At 43.3% G+C, this 20252-nt stretch overlaps 2 protein-coding genes and 1 long non-coding RNA gene across 17 annotated transcripts in view; 1 reads left to right on the top strand and 2 right to left on the bottom strand.

Moving 5' to 3' along the window:
- HEG1 (heart development protein with EGF like domains 1) overlaps positions 1-3502 on the bottom strand; it is a 95465-nt gene extending 91963 nt beyond the window's left edge. For 3 of the 7 annotated variants that reach the window (XM_024104816.3, XM_065561533.1, XM_065561532.1), the window contains exon 1: positions 2886-3501. In XM_024104816.3, coding sequence (XP_023960584.2) covers positions 2886-3246 — 361 coding nt within the window. In that variant the 5' untranslated portion in view covers positions 3247-3501. Of the gene's footprint in view, positions 1-2885 lie in introns of all 7 variants that reach the window. The other 4 variants (XM_024104815.3, XM_024104813.3, XM_024104814.3 and 1 more) reach the window with 3 other exon arrangements.
- On the top strand, positions 3062-11529 carry LOC135974308 (uncharacterized). The gene is made up of 2 exons (XR_010591524.1): positions 3062-3196; positions 10156-11529. It is a non-coding gene; the product is annotated as an uncharacterized LOC135974308 (long non-coding RNA).
- A 5932-nt stretch (positions 11530-17461) lies between these two features.
- The window catches only part of SLC12A8 (solute carrier family 12 member 8), an 87892-nt gene continuing 85101 nt past the window's right edge, over positions 17462-20252 (bottom strand). For 8 of the 9 annotated variants that reach the window (XM_065561535.1, XM_005279826.4, XM_005279824.4 and 5 more), the window contains one exon: positions 17462-19010. In XM_065561535.1, the coding sequence (XP_065417607.1) occupies positions 18845-19010 (166 nt within the window). In that variant the 3' untranslated portion in view covers positions 17462-18844. Of the gene's footprint in view, positions 19011-19221; positions 19329-20252 lie in introns of all 9 variants that reach the window. The other variant, XR_010591523.1, reaches the window with a different exon arrangement.

The raw sequence follows: 20252 nt of genomic DNA on the forward strand, positions 1-20252 counted from the left end.
ATTAATGGATTTTCTCTCTGTCAGGTAGGGAAGTATTGTCCCTGTTTTACAGATAGGGAATTGATGCACAGAATAGGTTAAATGACTATCCCAAGGAACATAGAGACCTCTGTGGCTGAAAATGCAATAGAACTGAGAGGCCTCTTAAATCAAAGCCAGTGCCCTATCTGTTATTCTTCCTCCCTTGTTATGCAGGCATCATTGTAAATATTCTTTATAGGGCTTTATTTGATCCACCCAGGTATGAACTTTCTTTCATACGTGCACATTTGATAAAAGGCACCTTCTGGATATGTTAAGAAAATCAAAATATTTTTTCAAAGTAGTTTTAACCATATGTTCTGAAATTGTAGCTCTATAAATAAAGTACATCTCTAAATAGCACAATGTGACATTGGGGAGTTCTCTCCACAGCAGAAATTACTGGGTGAAATTCTATGGCCTGTGTGACCGCGAGGTCAGTAATCATAGTGGTGGTCCCTTCTGGCTTTAAAACCACTGAAGCTATATTTATCACATGCTAGAGTTCTTTACACTGTACACAGAAATCCAATGCCAACTTTTCAAACATATTAATCATCCTTAGAGTTATGTGTTCAAGTTGGAAAACAGGGAAGTCATGCTGTTTAAAATTATATCCACTTTCCCTATAAAAAATGTGGCCTGTGTGCCAGCCTGTGTAATCACCAATCTAGGCACTGACCATGGTCAGTAGATACCGCTGTATAGTGTATACCTGACAGATGACTAATAAGAAGAGGATTTTACAATCTATTGTGACTAGCTTCCCATTCTTCATAGCAGAAGTGCAAGAAAGAAAGAAATTTAAAATTATTACAATTCTGAAAAATCCCTACATCTGGATCTGAAAGGCCAGTAATCAATATGAAGCAGGATATGGCGAAATCTGAATGAAGAAAACATCTGGGTGGTATACAGAAGAATTCTCACTGCACCTGCTGATTTCCTGCCCTGGAAGCATTGCGTAACACCTGGTAAAATATGCACCTTTGGAATGCAGCAGCAACTAACTGCCATGGCTACTAAACTAAGGACCATCCTGGAGCGTATCCACTTCCTACTGAGGTTCTGCTAGCCTTGTCATTTTCATTTCCACATTGTTTTTACAAAGTAAGAGGTAGAATCTTTTAAAGTTGATTCAGTCAGTATAGTGGAAATTTACAATCTGAAATATGTAAATGAAGAAATCTGAATGAATTTTATTGTATTCTTTGCACAAGCCTTCATCTGCTCAAACCCTCCTTTATTACACTAGGATACAACTGTGCAATGTTCACGTGATTTCAAGGGACCCAATAATTTATAATTACCAAAGCAAACGAATCTGTGCTTATAATATTTCTTTAGAGTTCAGTTTGATGTTTTGTTACAGGCTTCTGTAGACTGTACTTAAAAGTATAAAGGCATCATACTCTGTTTAACTTAATCATCTCTTAAACCCAGAGGTATTTCTTTTCATATTCTATTCTCCCCCAACAAGGTAGCATTTAAACTTTTGAAACTCTAAACTACATCCGAGATTGTGAATTTTAATTCCATATGTATTAACTAACAGGATCATTTATTTTCTTTTTCACATCAGCATTTGTTTTGTATTTTCAGAAAATGTAAACGTTGCCACAAAAAACAGGCTGATGAGGATTGCAAATTAAAAGTAAAACCTAAAGAGGAGAAATAGTCCAAACTTTTCTCTCTCTCCTTTTGTATCACAGGTAATAGGCTACTAAGGTCACCAGAATGACATAAATGCTTGCACTGATCGGGGCCTTAACCTTTCCAGTGGTACAATTCCAGTATGTTGTAAGGGATTCATCCAATATTACCGTCATCATGTATATGTTATCTCACAGACTTTGCAAATAGAGGCTAAACTCCTTAGCTTTCCAAGGGCAGGATTCAAAGCTCTTTGAAGCCAATAAGAGTCTTTCCATCAACTTCAAGGGGCTTTGGGTCAGACTAAACCCAGCTGAAGGGTGCCGGCTGTTCTGCAGAGCTGCCCACACACCCCTTGCTGGAGTGCCTACATTAACTTTCCTTTCCTTTGCAGCCCTTTGTGTTGGAGGAGCGCCTGATTTCCCCATTACTCAGAAACAGCTGCCCGATGCCTGTGCACCCAAATCCGCTAGGAAGTAGACTCGGGACAAGCCCCCAGCCTGCTCGCGGTGCTCCCATCGTAGCAGGGAGCCCCCAGGCGGCTCCCCCCAACTAGTTACAATTACATAATTCCAGGGATCTACCCCAGCAGCTGGTTCGCCACTTCTTAGCACAATTCCTGCTGTCTCTCTCTCCGCCCTCTGGGATAACACAAACCAGAGCCCATTCCCCCTGGATACGCTTCCACGCCGCACCCCAGCGAGCATTGCAAAGTGGCCGAGGAGGTGCATTGGCCCCACACCCACATGCAACCTCCTTGCCAACATTTGAAAGCTGCAAATAGGGATTTTCGGGGTGGGGGAGTGGGATAAAATAGGGACATGCTTATTTAAAAAACCAAAACCAACTCCTCCTCCCTGGAAATGTATTAGCCTGGAGGGGATTTTTGCAGAGGGTGGGGAGTTGCAATGATTTTGCTCCAAAAATAGCCACACAATTGGCCCGGGTCTCTGCAGCTGGCTTCGGTGCTGCCCAGCCCTGCTTGCCCTTGCCGGGACGCGGGATGATCTGATCACCCCCCAACCGACCCTCCCTACGGCAGCGAGTAAGGGCTGGGAAAAGGGGGCGCCCTCTCCAGGCAGGGCAGCGCCTTTGCTGAAGCCAGAAGGGTGCCAGGGCTCAGGGGCACACCGGGGCGAGCTGGGTGGGTGCCTGAGCGGGAGAGCATCCCCACACCCTCCCCAGAGCAGCAGCTCTCCTGCCTCACTCACCCGGGCTGCTGGTGTGTCCTCCCGCCGCCGGCTCCGAGGTGCTGCCGGACACTGGCGGCGCCCAGGGCACGGAGCTCTCCCTCTCCCAGGGAGGCAGCCGGGAAGCAGCCGCCGCCGCCGCCGCAGCAGCGGCTGCAGAGACGCCCCGGCTGGAAGAACCCTGCGGCCCCGCGGGCGGCGTGGTGGCTCCGCTGAGCTGGGTCCGAGCACGGGGGTCGCTGGAGGAGGCGAAGGGGCCCGATCCCGCAGAGGGCTCCAGCAGCAGCAGGAGGAGGAGGAGGAGGCTAAGTTGGCGCAGCAGCAAAGTGCAGGTTGCTCGCATGATGCAGCTGGGGGGCTTCACATGCCCGGCTAGTAACATTAATAATTATGATTAAGGAACCCGGGATAGATGATGGGGCGGGGGGAAGCGAAGGGAGCAGGCAGATCAAGGGGAAGCAGCGGCAGCAGCCCCTGCCTTAAAAGTTCCCCGGGTCCATGGGGAGGCTGAATGGGGGGATTTCATGGTCGAGCCCCCGAGGGTAACACTAGTAAGTGACTAACCGCCTCATGCTAATTACACGGAGCCTGAAAGTAAAAGGACAGGCACAGGCTCCTCCTAGAGGTTGACATCACCAGCCAAAGCCGCTTCCCCGGCTCCGCTGGTGCCCTGGCCAGCCCTCCTCCGCAGCCCCATCCCGGGGAGAAGGGGCCGGGGGCTTTGCAGACCGGGGAGGGCGGGGACACCTCAGCTTTGCCCTACGTCCTGAGAAATGAAAAGTGCTACAGCGTGGGACTTCTCCTCCCGCGGTCAAACCAGGCTCTGGACTGCACAGGAGAGGGGCAGCGGGGGGGTTTTGTGAAAGCATCTGACAGCACACGGTTTCTCGTCCATGGTTATTTACCTATCATGAGAATTGCAAGATGCCTGATAACCATATGTTCTGTATGGACATCTTTACATCCTTCCCCCCCAGTTGTTCCATCCTGCCCCTGGGCTCCCCGCTTCTCCAGCTCGGTCTGAGATTGCAAACGGTTGCCAGAGGAGGTTCTCTTGAGCACATTGGCAACACTTCAACAACAATAAGGTCCTGGTGTCTGCAGGGGCGATGTTATCCCTACACCCTGCTTGCACATACATATAAATGCATATATAACTAAAACGTTTGTGGGTGAGTTACCATGGAGTAAAGGGTGTGGAACACTGTGTCAAACCAGTAGTCCAGCAAGTCTGGTATCTTGTCTCTTGTCCCCTGGCAATGACCAGTACTGCTTCAGCAGCAGATGAATATCTGCCCAGTTGTACATCTGTCCAGTTGCACAATGGTAAACAAGAAGGAGCAATTTTCCTCCTGACCCTGGTGGTGTTCCTCTGAGTCCATGAAGCATCAGATTGGGTTGCCGTCTTAGGACCCAACATTTAATTCCCTGCTCAGGAAGTGCCTTTTGCAAGATCAAGCCCTTCGCGTACATAACTGCACATTCTTTTATTGGCTGTAAAGTTATCCAGCCCTGTTTTAAATTCCAGGAGAGCATTTGACTCTGCAGCCGCCTGCAGTAGTGAATTCCACAGGCTGGCTGCATGCTGTGTGAAGGATTTCCTTTTATTTTTTTTAAATTACCTCCCCTTAACTTCATTGAGTGACCCCTTGTTCTTGTAATGTGAGAGCCAATATAAAGGATCAGCAGATTCGTTTTTACTATACTATTTGTAACCCTAAATATCTCACTTACATCCCCTCTAAGTTTTCTTTTTCCAAGTCCAAATAAATATAGCCTGGGTAGTTTCTCCTCATATGTAAATCCTGACAGACTTCTAACCTTCTTCTCTGCCTTCCTCTGGAGCCTTCCAATCTCAGATTTAACTTTCTCAAAGTGCAGCAATCAAAACTGAACACAAGGCTCTAAAGCAGGGTGCTCCATTGTTCAGTATATTGTCACTGGAGTAACACAACAAATCCACAACTATCTCGACATCCACAGCTGCCACTATGCCACACACTCTGGCCACTGCGTCTTTCCTGCTCCTGAAGCACAGTCAAGCTAAAGTAGAATCAGGTTAGCTGGTAGCAGTATAGGGCCTACGAGTCTGACACACACAGTTGAACAGTTCTGGTTCCATCCAGTAGAGGGCAGTGGTACACATGGACACTAGCCAGTTCATTACAGTATGGTCGATATTGTTTTCTGCCCTTTTTAAAAATGTACTCTGGCGTTACATTTGTTTTTAACTACTACTGCATGCTGGACAAGCATCTCTTCATTGAGTCCAATCACTCCCAAATCATTGGGCACAAAGAATCATGCATGATCAGTGCCCATTGGTGCATGATCTTAAACATTTTCCGCCCTGCAGTTATGCATTACCTTACCTCCGTCATTGTGCTCCCTAATCGCCCCATGTGGACTATCTCATATGCCTCTGTGCTTTTGACAGACTTACCAAAGCAACTTCGCAATTCACCATTATCAGAAATAACTTCACTGAACTTCTCTGATAAATATATTGAAATTAAACCAGTGCAAAATGCAGAACCCTAGGGCATCCAACTATTAACCTTTTCTCCACTCTGCTCACAACAACTTTTGGTTTCCTCTTGTTAAAACCCAGGAACCGATTCAATGTAGACAGTTTTTAAAGTATTAAGAAACCGAAGCAAACAAATCACAACTACAAATCTCACATTGTACATAAAAGACCCTAATTCATGACAAATTTGACATGAGTGAACTAGGCACCAGGCAACTAAATGAAATGATTACGAAGCAGGAGGGTAATTACTAATGCACGAGTTGAAGTGGGACATCAATTTATTTCTCAGCTATTTCTTAACAGTTTTCCCATTCATTCTTTATTGGATAACTTGTTTAAACAATCAAAGTGAGGTAAAAGGAGGCTATTCAGACTTAGCTAAGGTACCTCACAGGGCTATACTAAGGCTTAGTTAAAATTTGTAAAATACTTTAAGATTTTTTTGGATGGACTATGAAAGTATTAATATTAGCCTTTCAATTAGCCATCCTATTTATACACACTGAATTTTCTGGTTTTGCACGAAATGCTTAACTGCCACTTTGTTTCCTGCCCCTAATAATTATGATTCTTTGTAAACTGCTTGTAGTTGCTGGAATGAAAGTCTCGATAAAGAACAAACATTAGGTCTCACTACATCCTGTGAGGTAGCCAACTCCTATTTTAGAGATGGGGAAAGCGAGACACAGAGATGAAGTTTGATATGCCCATGGTCAGATAGCTGGGGTAGAATTTAGCCCAGACCTAAAGTGACCACAAAACTTACTCTAGAGCTGAACTTGGCCCTAGTGTCATTACACTGAGTCTACGGGTCTACCACACCAGAGAACACTCCCTCCATTTCTAATCCATTTCATTGTTCCCTGCCATAATTGCACTCTCTGAAATTATAAATCCAACAGGCAGGAGGCACAATATCGAACGCTTGCCTAAAAATCTCAATACATTATTCTGACTGTTTTGCTCAACAGGCATGTTGAGAACAAGATCAGAAACACATGAACCCAAAATACTCATTCCGGGAGAAGAGCTGAATTATACTGTGTCAGTACGAAGTATCTCAGTTTTCCACTATACATATTGCTTAGCTGGACCACCATTATTTGACATTGAAATAACTTTAAAATCAGACAAATGAGAGCTAAAAAGAAATATTAATTAAAACCAGAGATGAGCTCAAACTTCAAATGAGGATCTGAACCTTTCCAGAATTCTGGAGTCAGGGGGGTTGGATAAATCCCTACTCAAAAGTTTCCAGGAGCATAGGTATACAAGAGAAGTGATCAAAGCCATATATATATATATATAGAGAGAGAGAGAAATATATATATATAATTTACACACACTCAAAGTTAAGTGTGCAGCAAAACACCAGGAAATGTTCAATTAAGGGTACCACATTGTCCTTGACCTAGTGGCATCCTGGTTAAACTTAATATAGATGGAGAAAAACAATAATAGGAGGTGTAGGTCCCATGCCACTTCATAGGATGTAACCATAGCGCCTCAAGTCCCATGCTGTTGCCTGGGGAGTAATGCTTGGATTTGCCTTTTACAGCCCACAATGTAATAATTAGCAGCCGATGTGCAGAGCTGAGCTGTGGCTAACTGGAACATAAAAGCACATTAACAAGAACAAATACATAAAAACGTGGGGAAAACGTGCCCTCTCTCTGCCATACAGTCACCGCTGGTACTCTATTAGCAGGCTCTTGAAATGAAAATACCCATATTCACACTTCCCCAATTTAAAGCTTTTCCACAACAACTGCCCAACTTGTTGGGGGTTTGTGTGTGTGTGTGTGTGTAAGTTTAAAACTACTGTTTCTTTTCTTCATGTTATTTTTTCCTCTCTCCACTTCACTGTCTTACACGTGTGTAATATTCACCCTTCAAAGAGATTCCCAACCAAAATGGCAGTGCTGCCAACTCTTGCAATTTTATTGTTAGCCTTGCGATATTTTCCATTTTTCTTTAAGCTTCAACTCCTGGAGTCATGTGAATATATGAGAATGTCAGCTTTCATTTTTTAAAAAGTAAGTTTCTAGCCCTAATGGCTGCAGAAGGCAAATAAAAATCCCCCCCCCCCCCCCACACACACATTTTTTTTAATCTCATTATTTTTAAGCCGCACTCATTATTTTTGGGGCATGACTTGTGATTTTTGAATGCTTGAGGTTGCCAATAGTTAAATCACAATAATCCTCCATTCCTCTCTGGCATGACATAACTAAGGATTTCAAACCACTTTACAAACATGAACATTGGTCAAGGTAGGAAATGACCACTCAGATCAAGATGAAGTGTTGCATGCTGGGACCTGTAGTCTCAGTATTGAGAGAGAGAAAAAAGCATGGCTGCTATCAGATCAGTTTAACGAAAGCTAAAGGGGGGCCATCAGCATCCTGCACCTTGGCTCTGTGGATCTGAACGGGGTGAAGGTTGAGCACCCCTGCATTAGTACTACAGTACTGCGTCCTTCACTAAGACATATAAATAATGTGCTCTGTAATGCAAAAGTGATATAAAGGCCAGCAGGCTGTTTCCCTCTCTTTTTAGGACCACAGCCTCAATAAAGAATTTAAGTGCAAGAAATAGTGCCACGTGTCAGATTTGCCCGTGTTTATCCTGACACAAAATATTACCCAATTACCTTCCTGAAACAGGGTGTGATCTACAGGGCCGGCTCCAGGCACCAGCTTAACAAGCAGGTGCTTGGAGCGGCCAAGGGAGAGGGGCGGCATGTGCGGCAATTCGGGGGCGGCAGGGCCCTCACTCCCTCTAGGAGCGAAGGACCTGCCGCCGCCGATCGCGGCTTCCCTCCCTCCGCCCCCCCCAATTGCTGCCGCCGGTCGCGATTGCAATCGCGGCTTTTTTTTTTTTTTTTGCTTGGGGCGGCAGAAATGCTGGAGCCGGCCCTGGTGATCTAAAAAGTCCATCTCTCTCTCTCTGTCCAATATAGTTGTATGAAACATGGTTCTGGTCTGCTGGTTAATTGAATCCCACTCCTCACCCTGTTTGCAGAGAGGAAGAGCTTAGTTTGTTTGCACATTGTATTCACTTTGAATTTTCTGGTCCTAACCTGAAAACTCCCAGTTGAAACTACCACGTTTTGCATAGTTTCGAGATGAAACCATTAAAAACTCAGAGAGTTCCTCTGAAGTAGAACTCCTACAGGATTTAGTAAGAATGAAACCTATAGGTTATTTTCTATTGTATTAGCTAGGACTTCTCCCTAGGGGTTCATGTGATTTCTATCCAGTATCACAAAACTCCTGCAGTTCACTTGAAATCCAGCCCAGATTTGTCCAAACTTCAGATAATACTTACAAACCTCAGACAAGTTTTGTGTTGATAATAATTTAAAAAACTAGGTGAATTTCACCTAGTTTGAGGTTTGTTATAAAAGGTATTAAGATTACAAGTAGGTGAATAATTCATAATTGAGCATTTTTTTTAGTTTGGAAAGTGTCCACAAATGGATCACAGTTGACTCAAATATATTTGGTATTGGAACATTTTGACTGAATGATTGTTTGCACATAATGCCTAGTCTGTAGCATGCTTAGAAGCAACTCATTGCAAATATTCAATATTTAAAAATAGGGCTATCAAACCATTAAAAAACATAATTGCAATTAATCGCGAGATTAAAAAATAGTCGTGATTAATCACAGTTTTAATCTCACTGTTAAACAATAATAGAATACCAATTTAAATTTATTATAAATATTTTTTACATTTTCAAATAGATTGGTTTCAATTACAACACAGAATACAAAGTGTACAGTGCTCACTTCGTATTTTTATTTTTGATTACAAATATTTGCACTGTAATAAAGATTATTAAAAAAGTGCAATCTACAAGTCGGAGCACAAAGAGGCATATAGATGTTTAGCATATCTGGCACATAAATACCTTGCAACACTAGCTACAACAGTGCCATGAGAACGCCTGTTCCAGTGGTGCAAGTGGAATCCATTTCTTACTGGTACTGGGGGTGGGGCAGCAGCTAAGGGGGGGGGGGCTCGTGACCTCCTCCCATGACCCTCCACGTGACCCCACCCCCACCCCGGTCCTCTGGTGGGGCTGCTGCTGTACTGACGGAGCCGGAGGAGACGCAGCTCTGTGGAAGGGCAGGGGGCGGGGCTGGGGGTTCTGCTCCTTTCCCCGCTGCGGTTCCCGGAGAGCCCTGAACCACAGGCCTCTCCTGGGAACTGCAGCGGGGAAAGGAGCAGAACATGGAGCCTCTAGTCGGCCCCACGCCAGCAGCTCCTCCAGCACGGCTGTACCGCCCCCAGTCCCGTCCTCCATCAGGGCTGCTGTACAGATGGAGGAGACCCTGCATGGAAGTGCTGGGGAAGGTACAGCTGCACCAGAGGAGGAGGTGGGCAGCCCCATGTTCTGCTCCTCCTAGGTCTTTCTGGTTCATTGTACCAGCTATAAATATCTTGCTGGTACAGCAGACCGGACCGCCCTACTTGCCCTGTTGGCCTGTTCTCACTTTCAGGTTACATTGTAAATAAGAAGCAGGCAGCATTATCTCCCATAAATGGTAGCAAACTTGTCTGTCTTAGGGATTGGCTGAACAAGAAATAGGACTGAGTGGACTTTGTTTTGTTTTTTAGTGCAGTTATGTGGGGGGGGGGAACTAATTTACATTTGTAAGTTGCACTTTCATGATAAAGAGATTGGACTACAATACTTGTATGGGGTTAATTGAAAAATACTATTTCTTTTGTTTATCTTTTTTACAGTGCAAATATTTGTAATTAAAAAGCATTAACTGAGGACCTCCAAACTATGGAACCATACTCGGAAATGGAAGCTCAACCAAACCCTGGAAAAACAATAGTAAGCGTATTTCATCTTGATAATAGGAGTGCCAAAAACACACTGAAAGTAGCTTTCTGTGGTAAAAATGTGTGACACAATTACACTCCAACATATATTGGAGTGAAACTTGACTACACCCTCATCTTCCAAGATCATCTTGAGAAGGAAGCTGCAAAGATAAAAACAAGAGCCAACATAATCGAGAAACTAGCAGGTACAACCTGGAGTGCATTGGCATCAGTTTTGCGAACATCTGCAATAACACTTGGACTAGATGACCTCCTGAGGTCTCTTCCAACCCTAATCTTCTATGATTCTGTGATTCAGTAACTGAATATTGTGCACCGGTATGGAGCAGATGCACAATATTCAGTTACTTGTGGATACCCAGATGAATACAGTGATGCGGTGCATCATAAGAACCCTTAAGTCGACTCCAACACCATGGCTATCTATTCTAACATCGCTCCCCTGCCAATAAGCCGAACTGCTGCGACATTCCATGAAGCTCAGTGAATCCAGGAAAACCAATGTCTTCCTATCCACCAAGACCTTAATAACACCCCCTGCAACCTCTTAAGTTCCGCAAGTCTTTCTGGGAACATTCATTTAGTCTCATGCAATCAGGCTACCATCAGAAAGAGACTTGGAAAGCAGATTGGGCTAAACAAGACTTAAAAAATAAACACCTTGTGCTGGATCCCACGCAAAAGGTTCCTGTGTTTGACCTTCCACCATCATCTTGGTCAACTCTGAACCAAATTCGAACCAACCATGGTAGATGCAGACATCTAATGCACAAATGGAAAATTAAGGACTCCCCTGTGTGCGCGTGTGGTTTCCCACAAAAGACCGTCGAACACATCACCATCCACTGCCCAATTTATAAATATGAAGGAGGCATCACTGCAATAAATTCTGCTACTCCTGGTGTAGCCATTTGACTCAATCAACTCAGGTGAAATTGTAGTTGCTGCTCTACACCAGACATACGAAAGAAGAAGATGACAGCGCCTGGAATAATAGTGGCCTGCTCCATGACTGGGCTTCCTAGGTACTACAGGTAATAAATCAATAAAGGGTCATGAACATAGTCAAATCCAATGAGTCCACGAAGCACCATTAGAATTTTTGAACATTTTTTAGAACAGTATACACCCAGCTTTAGTTTGGATAGTGCTAGTGACTTCTAGCCCCTTCAAAGCTCACCGGAAAGCCTGCACAGCAAAAATATAAAAAGAAACTCTTGCCAAGGCTTATGAGAAACATTTGGATCCAATAAAGTTACAGGTGCATTTCTTTGCCTTTCCATTTTTCAACGTTCTCTCTCTAGCTGTATATACAATACAGAGTCACTTCCATTTGCAGTGGAAACCATCCGCTTTCACACAACCAATGCAAATTCCAAATATTAAAAGTCATATCCCAAAGTTTCTGGAAGAAATCTCCCTCCCTCCAACCAACTCTCTGTTTTCATGACAGTGATCTGGCCTCCCACCCAGAAGCAGCTGTGTGCTCCAGCAATAACAGGAACCCAGCTCCTTGCAGAGAGCCTGCATAGCACTGCAGATAGGCGCTTGTGTGGCAGCAAACACAAGGTTGGAAATGGTCAACAATAAAACTATAAATAATGTGGCAATGTAGGGAGGCTCCCTTATCCTGAAGCGATAGTGGATTCAACAGATAATGCCACAGTCACTCCAGAAATGCAGCTGCTGTTCTGACCAAAAGAAGTCACGAAAAGTTTTGCTTTGGAGGGTTCCGTGCTTAATGCCTCTCTGGGAGCCTGATCCAAAGTCCGTGGAAAGGCTCCCTTTGGATCGGGCACAGGGACTCCAGATTAACCTGGCTTAGTTTGCAAGTGTTTTTTTTTTTCTCCTCCTAACTTAGTCAGCCCCACAAAATCCTCTTGGGATGCAAGAGTCAAGCTGCATCCTTTCTGGTTCCTGGAGCAAAATTCTGCAGCTGAAAATTAGTTCCAAATTCTGCTTTCATGTACATCTGTATCGATCCAGAGTAGCCATTTAAATCAGCCCTTAACTAACCCCGGTGATGCACAAGCCAGAGCAGACTCCAGCTCACTCTCTGACTTAGCTATGCTGGTTCGGCAGTGCCAATAGACATGTCAAGTAGTAAAAACTCATTATTTTTAATAAAGTCATCAGCTAGGACTTGGAATACAGGCCAGGCACCAAGGGCTGCATGCACAAGCGTCAGGTTAAAAGTATTGAGCAGGGTATAAAAGCCAGGGGAAACAGAGCCTGCGGCCGCACCGCCACTAGTGTACTCCTGCCTAGCATCTGGAGAGAGGTCAAGGATGGGGGAGAAGAAGGTGCCTCGTTAGTGCGCTGAGGATCACATTTAAGCCCATGACTCATTCGATATCCCCATTCTCTGCCCACGCTCATCCCTTTTCACCCTGCACACATGAGAGAATAGGCACACAAGGTGTTCGCTACAATAGGCTTACCCTTACGTGCACCTCCGAAGACCTTCCACTTGTGACTGAATTGAATGGTGACTGCCTTGCACTCTGAGGGGAGCAGCTCTGTAGCTGCCATATTGCTGTAGTTGTTTCCTAAGCATAAGTGCATGTGCACTTTAAAAACTGCGCAGGAGTTGAAGTGAAAGTGACTGGTTTTGCAATACTATATGGTCCTTTTCAGGGCAGGTGCTCCACTGCTCAAATGAGGTAAGTGTCTGCTCAGGGCTTTGCTGTAGCCTCAGCAACTCCTGGCCTGATTACTTTTGCTCACCCCTTCATCCCCTCAGCATCAGGACCAGAGATGGAGGGAATTCCCAGCCCAGCCATATAACTCAGCCAGCATCAGCACAGCAGAAGGCATGCAAGTGCCAACTCAACGCGCTCACAGCAGAACTGAAGGGATAGTCCCAGTGCTTTCAGGTCCAATGCATTCAATGAAGCAATGCACTTCATTGCTTGGGGGTGGGAAGAGGGGCAAGATTTTTTGCCTGGAGGCCCAAAAAATCCCAATGTTATCCATGCAAGTAGCCCCAATTTTGAGCCGTGCAGCTCCTAGGCCAGCAATTAGCAACCACATCCTCATCTCCACTAGAACATTTGGTCATGGAGACTCTTTACTAGCCCTGGATCACACTGTGATTCAGATCTAAAACATTAGGTCCCAAATCTAGACCTCCAAATCTAGGTCCCAATAACATGCCACTGCTATTTTGGGAATTTTTAAAGGTTCTACCAAATCCGGAGTCACCAGTAACACTTTTCTTTTCTCTGTGCCTCCGACCCAGGTAACCCCCTTTTCTAAGTGAGATCAAAGTACTAGTTGTCTCTGTACAGCTAAAGGCATATCTTGACTGAATACAGAGAGGCCCAGAGATTGAAGGAATCTCAGACTCTCACTAACTTTAATTATAATTCTGGGGCCATTACTTGCAATTCAGCTAACTGATCTTCTTTCCTTGGAGATTTAAATATAATGCTGTGCCTTTAAGTTCAGGAAACAAAGCCAATTTCCCAGTCTGAAATTCCAGTGGGTCGGTAAAACACACACTCTCACTGGTAACAGATTGGCCCAGTTCCCAATAGCTCATATAATATCATGAGCAGCATAATCTGTAGAATCTACAGGATCAACGTGTCTTCAATATAATGTATTGTGGTTGGTTGTTCTCTATCTAGTTTCCCATATCACTCCTATTACTATCACCTAAGCTGCAGAACTGAAAATGGCAGCTGTCTCTCTCCTTAGCCTGGTCATGCAACTAAAACATACACCAAAAGTCAGGATGGACCGCGAGATACCCATGAGGTGAGATATAGTTATGACACTGGACTGGGAGCTATAGACCTTGGTTCTGTTCCTGGCCTAGCCATGAGACTCCCTGTGTGACCTGGCACAAATTACACAGGGCCAAGCCCACTGACTTCAATGGAGCTATGACGATTTATACCAACTAAGTATCTCATAGACTTTAAGGCCAGAAGGGACCATTCATGATCATCTAGTTTGGCCTCCTGCACATTGCAGGCCACAGACCCCTAGCCCCTTATTCTCATAGTATCTCAGTTCCCCTGCCATTATACTGCTCCTGCCTGCTATTGCTCTTGACTACTTATATTGCAAGTATTTCAGATCAGGGATTGTCTCTTGCTACATGGTTGTGTAGCACCCTGCTGGGTCCGAGTCTCAGTTGGGGCCTCTAAATCCTACTGTAACGCAAATAAATAGTAAAACATTTAAATGGCTGCTTCACAACACTTTGGGCCTGTTTTGCTAGCAGGATAATCGCATTGGAAAGAGCAGTGTAGAAAACGTACCCAACCACAATCCACCAAATGTACATTACAGTATTAACAATAAACCAGAATTCTTCTTGAGATCTGTACATTTATTTAAATAATTCTTTCGTAGGTTGAATGACCTTTTACAAATCCTGTTTATTTCACAGCTTTTTTCTTTAAAAAAAGCTTGTTATCAATAAATCTGTGGAGTCAAAGCAAAATAGTTATGGTGATAGCTGAAGTATATGAGGGTCCAAGTATATGAAGTATTTGAAGCAGAAATAGCAGGACATTTTCTTAGTGATAGTAACCAAAGGGTACTTGTCTGGGAGTAGCTAGCACAGGTACCTCTCAGAGCTATTCTCTGAATTGATCTTAAGGTAAATTAGATCTTCATGCAATTCACAGAGTCTAGAGTTACTCTGCTCAAGGGAAGTTACTAACCTGGTGATAGGTTGCTGTAGGGTGGGGAATAGTAACGAATTCCCACCCACACTCTTCCTTCCCGAAAAGGGCAAGAAAAAATATTTCACGCCCATGAAGGTTTCTCTAACGTCAGAGGAATCAAGATGTTTTTGGAAGAGGAGCACAAGTCACATTTGTTTTGTTAACTTGTAGCATTGCTCAATTCACATCAAGAGTTTTTGCTTCTTCCTTCTGCTCATTTGGTGCTCATGAAAGAGAGAGACTGAGAACGTTACCTAGAATTGGCCCTGGTGCAGCTCTGCCAGTGCACCTCAATCTTGTCCCGAAACACAGCTGGCTCTTTGAGCATGTTGTCGCTCTAGAACATATTTAATTATTCAATGGGCCTCGTTCTGCTCTGACTGGTTTTCAGTGGGGTAACTGGAACTGAGGTGCTTAAGTCTGGGGTTTAGGTACCTAAGTCCCGTTGTGGATCTGGACCAAGGAGACAATGCCACGGAGAGCTGCCATCTTCCATCCCCCTATCTACTTACTCAGGTAACTCTCTCTGCACCATCAGAGCTATTTTCTATTCAGCAATGATAAAAAGCTCTTCTTCCGTCATGGAGGCAATTATTAAAGTTTAATATTTAACCCTTCCAAGAGCGGGAGCAGCCTATCCCTTTAGCCAGACGATACATGGTTAAAATAGACTTTCGCTGTAATGTGATCTCCCGTGTTCAGTGCACACTCAGGGTGTGCGTGTGATGTCTTACACTCATGTTGCTGTGACAGCATAGCATTGTGCCCATTTGTAAAAGAGATGGATTATTTCACTGGCACACAAGTACAAGAAACCATGTATTTCAGTTCATACTCCATCTAATGCAACAAGCGCCATCCTTCCTGAGGGAAGTTACGCTGCAACAGCAACGCCATATTATTGCCAGAGCAAAACTATGGACATGCTAATCCTGATGCATTTGTCTAATCATATTAGGGTGAAATTCACTGTTGTGCAGAAGGCCAACAAAACCCTGTGCAGTGCTGAAGTCTGCTTTCAGAGCCCCCAAAATATTCTTTAAGTGGTGTTTATGGCCTTGTGCTAGGCCTCTGCAAAGGACTGAATTTCCCACATTAAAGCCCAATATAACTGACAGTATTGTTACAGGGCAAGCAGCACAAAGTCGTGTCAGAGAACATTAAGATGGAATGAGAGTTTTTGAGAGAGGTAAAATGTGTTTTGATGTTTGTTCTGCTTTTTCTGACACACGGACATTGATAAAACAACATGAATGGTGCACAATCCAAACCTCATTGCACAAAGCTAGAAACTATTGTTTGTATTTCACATTGTTACGTCTGACGGATAACGGAACGAACTGCGGTGTCTGATATTTAAACATTCCACACCAAAACCAGTCATCTGGTTTTAATTAACACATTTCCCAAACAAGATATGGGTAGTAAAGGGACATTTTTTTCCCCTTAGATATTTTGCTTCTGTTTGCTGTCTCTGATATCAAAGAGGGCATTAAACTGTTTAGGACCTAAGAAAGAAAATGTAAAACAAAGACTTTCTAACCATCTCTCATACCATGCTGTGCTATGTGCTTTTCTCTTATTTAAACGCCTTATTTCAGAAAAATGGGGGGCTGATTGAGCATCTTGAGATGGAATGAGCAGCAGCATATGTAGATGCTGCTAAGTTTTAAGTGCATGAAATTTTGCAATATATGGCCCTTATTATAGAACTATGGCTACGTATCATACGGTAAAAGGAATAAATACAGCATGTGCCAGGTGGTTTGAGAACCCAAATCAGCATGAAGAAAAGGTTGACGATCGCAGAACTTCATTAAACACAGTTTACAAGGTCATACTATGGTTAATTTGACCTTAACATTTAATCAAAATTGCCCCTTATTGAAGATTTCTGCTAATAGGTTTCTGCTTTGAACTGATCTTTTCACAGGCAAGATATCAGGAAAAAAGCACCTGAAGTGTCTTCACAGATAAATCTATACAGGTTCACTATCTCTGAGCATCCTGTATCACCACAAGTCCATTTACAGGTCCAATCTTGCACCATTTAAGTCAATGGCAAGACTCACATGGAGAGCCGTGGGTTTAAGATTAAGTCCTACATTAGGAAAAACATTAGGCTTTAGTTTAAGAGGTGGATGTACACTGGCTCAGAATCCCACTGAAGTTAAGGGAAGTATGGATCAACATCCAAACTTTTTTATCTAGAGTACAGAGCAAAACCAGAATATCAGATCCAACTCTTCTTGATATTTGGGGAAGATCAAATCTAGATCAGAACAGAGCTCAGGATCATCTCTATGTATTTCTATCAGTAGTAGTTGTTGTTGTTTTAAAGAAACGTAACTAAGGAATCCTGAAATGAATGTTTCTAACATGAAACAGCTTGGGGTGGGTCAACCTTCAGGCTGAGTTAATTTGACAGCATCCCTTTAACTTTCACAAGAGCGATCATTTAAGGAATACTGAATTGTGACCAAAGCAGAAAATTAAAATGCGGAGCAAACTTTCAGTAGCATCCCAGAATTACTTTATTCATGATTTCATTGGTAAAGCTGGTTTCCTTCCACCTGCAGGAAAATATCACATGGTAGAAACAGCGCTCAAAGGGGCTGACCCTGTGAGGTGCTGGTGAATGCCTTCAGCTCCCACCAAGTACAGTGGGAGTCAAGGGCCTTCAGCCCCTTCTAGTAGCATTGGTCCCAAAGCTAGCAGGAATTCAGAGCTTTTTCTGTAGCAGATGCAGAGATCTGGTTATTATCGCACTGAACACTAAAAAATTGAAAGACTCAAAGATTAAAGGAAATTAATTATCACTCCCTTTTTTAATACATTTTAAATGCCCAGACTTATTTTGCAGTGCTCTCTACTATTTTACTACATACTCCTGAGGCCTGCTCCTTCATTTCAGACCTCCCCAGGAGCTTTGCCTGCATTGTTTCCTATCTGAAGGACTAAATACAAGTGATACATTTCTTCTTCTGATTGAAGTAAGGGTGTGGCCACATATAACCTAATAGGTACTTTTTATTCATTTATATAAATTATTATTTTAACTGGGACATGTTGTATTTGGAAACACTGTAGACCTTCAGAAAGAGGGTCCCCAGATTATTGCCTATGTTTCAAGATTCAGCCTCTCCCAATCGTCATTTCTGAAGTGATGTTGAAAATAGCTATTTAGTGCTGATAAAGCATAATTTCACAGTATGACGATACAGAAGAGTTCATCGTGATACAGAAGAGTTCATAAATTTAAATGAACGGATTTGATTCCAATTTTGAACACACTTCATAATCCTCTCGCCTTCACCATTTCGGCCTTTCATCTAAATGCCTTAAAGCACTGTATGAGCACCAATTAATTAAAACTCACATCACCCCTGTGAGGTAGAAAAATATTATTTTACAGGCAGGAAAACTGGGGCATAAAGAGGTAAAGTGACTAGACTAAGTTTGCACCAAATCAGTGGCAGGGCTGAGAACAGAACCCAGGAGTCCTAGTTCTCAGCTTGCTGCTCTAACCAAAAGATCACACTGCTTCCATAGTCAGTCCATGGAAGTTTCAAGTTGCATTCTTCAAGCGTTTATAGTTTTTGTAATATTTAGTGTGTACAGGATTTGAATTCTTTAGATTTCTAATGCTATTGTCCTCAGTTACTGATCACTTTACTATAGTCCTTTAATTTGTTTTGCTAAACTGGATAGGATATGGAATCCTAGTTAAAATTGCAAACTTTGTCCTTTGTAAAAAAATAAAATAAAAAGACACAACCCCAAACAGTGGAAGCATTAAAAAAATATAGTCACATTATTCAAGTATTTTTACCAGGTGCCACAACAGCGATTAGTGTTAAACGACTGCTGGAGTGAACAGCCGGATCCGTTTTTGTTTTTTACTGAAACTGATTGACAAATTCTTCTCTTCTGATAATAGAGGAATGGTGGTAGCGGTCTCGAGAGGCAAAATCTGCATTCTCTTCAGTGAGCTGAGTGGTCTCCATGCCAACTGTTGCAAAGGATGGTGTAACAACAATCTGCTCCTCTGGGGATGGCCTTCTCCTGAAAACAGACAAACACACAACCTTCAGATGTCCCATTGTTTCCCAATCTATCAGCAGCTGTGCTTTGAACTATGTAAACAAAACAAATCGAACCTCTGATGCACAAAGACTTAGAAAAAAGACACTAAAAACTTTTCTTGGTGGCTATGTGAGTTGCAGAACTCAGAGAACATTTTCCTCTACTAGAAAAAAATAGTAACCTTGCTTACAAAAATATCCCTCCTCTCCTTGGTTGCTGTCCAGTTGCTCCAAAAAGTTCTTCAGCCACATAAAGTGAGGCAGAATTTGCTTCAATTACAGTTGCACTTTGTGGCTGCTAACAAATAAAAAGGATAGTCATATATCTTACCAACCCTTTTCCAAAGTTTACAGGCAATGTGGTTGCAGAAAAGTGAAAAGGATCTACTTCTAGTCATCCTGCTCGTAATGGTAAAGGTCAGTCAATGTAACTTTATTCTACAGTAAGGCTAGGTCCACACTACTCGCCCGATTCGCCGGGTAGAGATCGATCTTCTGGGATTGATTTATCGCGTCTCATCTGGACGCGATAAATCGATCCCAGAAGCGCTCCCCCGTCGACTGCGGAACTCCCGCTTGCCGAGAGGAGGAAGTGCTGTCGACGGGGGAGCTTGCCTGCGCCACGTGGACCCGCAGTAAGTAAACTTAGTTCGATCTAGGAAACGTCGACTTCAGCTACGCTATTCTCGTAGCTGAAGTTGCGTTTCCTAGATCGATCCCCCGCCCCAGTGTGGACCAGCCCTAAGATTTTTAGTGAGCTCTCTGTCTACAGAATATAATCCACTGTATTCAAGAGAACTTTTTCAAATTTAGGGGCCTAAATTTAGGCAACTCAGTATTGTCAATCTCAAGGATTCAAAAATCATGAATCGGGATGAAAAAAAATCATGAGATTGGCTTAAAAGTCTTGAGATTTTTAAAATTTTTAGATTCTTTATTGTTGCCTCTGGTTTCTGACTCCTTAGGATGCACACTCTTCATGATTTCAAGATTTTCTCTGCATCCATGAGGTCTAGAAACTTTCATTTAAGAAAAAAAAAGTAAGCTGAGATTTTCATGGCATCTCTTGCTCCCAGGAGCTGGGGTTTGAGAAACACGTCAAAATTCACATGACTCACAATGCAATTGTGAAAGCTGGTGACACGGTTACATCCATATATAATATTTGAATAAGTAACCTGATTGTGCAAAGAGCCCTCAGCTGCCTTTAAAGTTCATTCAG

The sequence above is a fragment of the Chrysemys picta genome, chromosome 11, assembly GCF_011386835.1.
Source record: "Chrysemys picta bellii isolate R12L10 chromosome 11, ASM1138683v2, whole genome shotgun sequence".
Classification (NCBI taxonomy): Eukaryota; Metazoa; Chordata; order Testudines; family Emydidae; genus Chrysemys; species Chrysemys picta.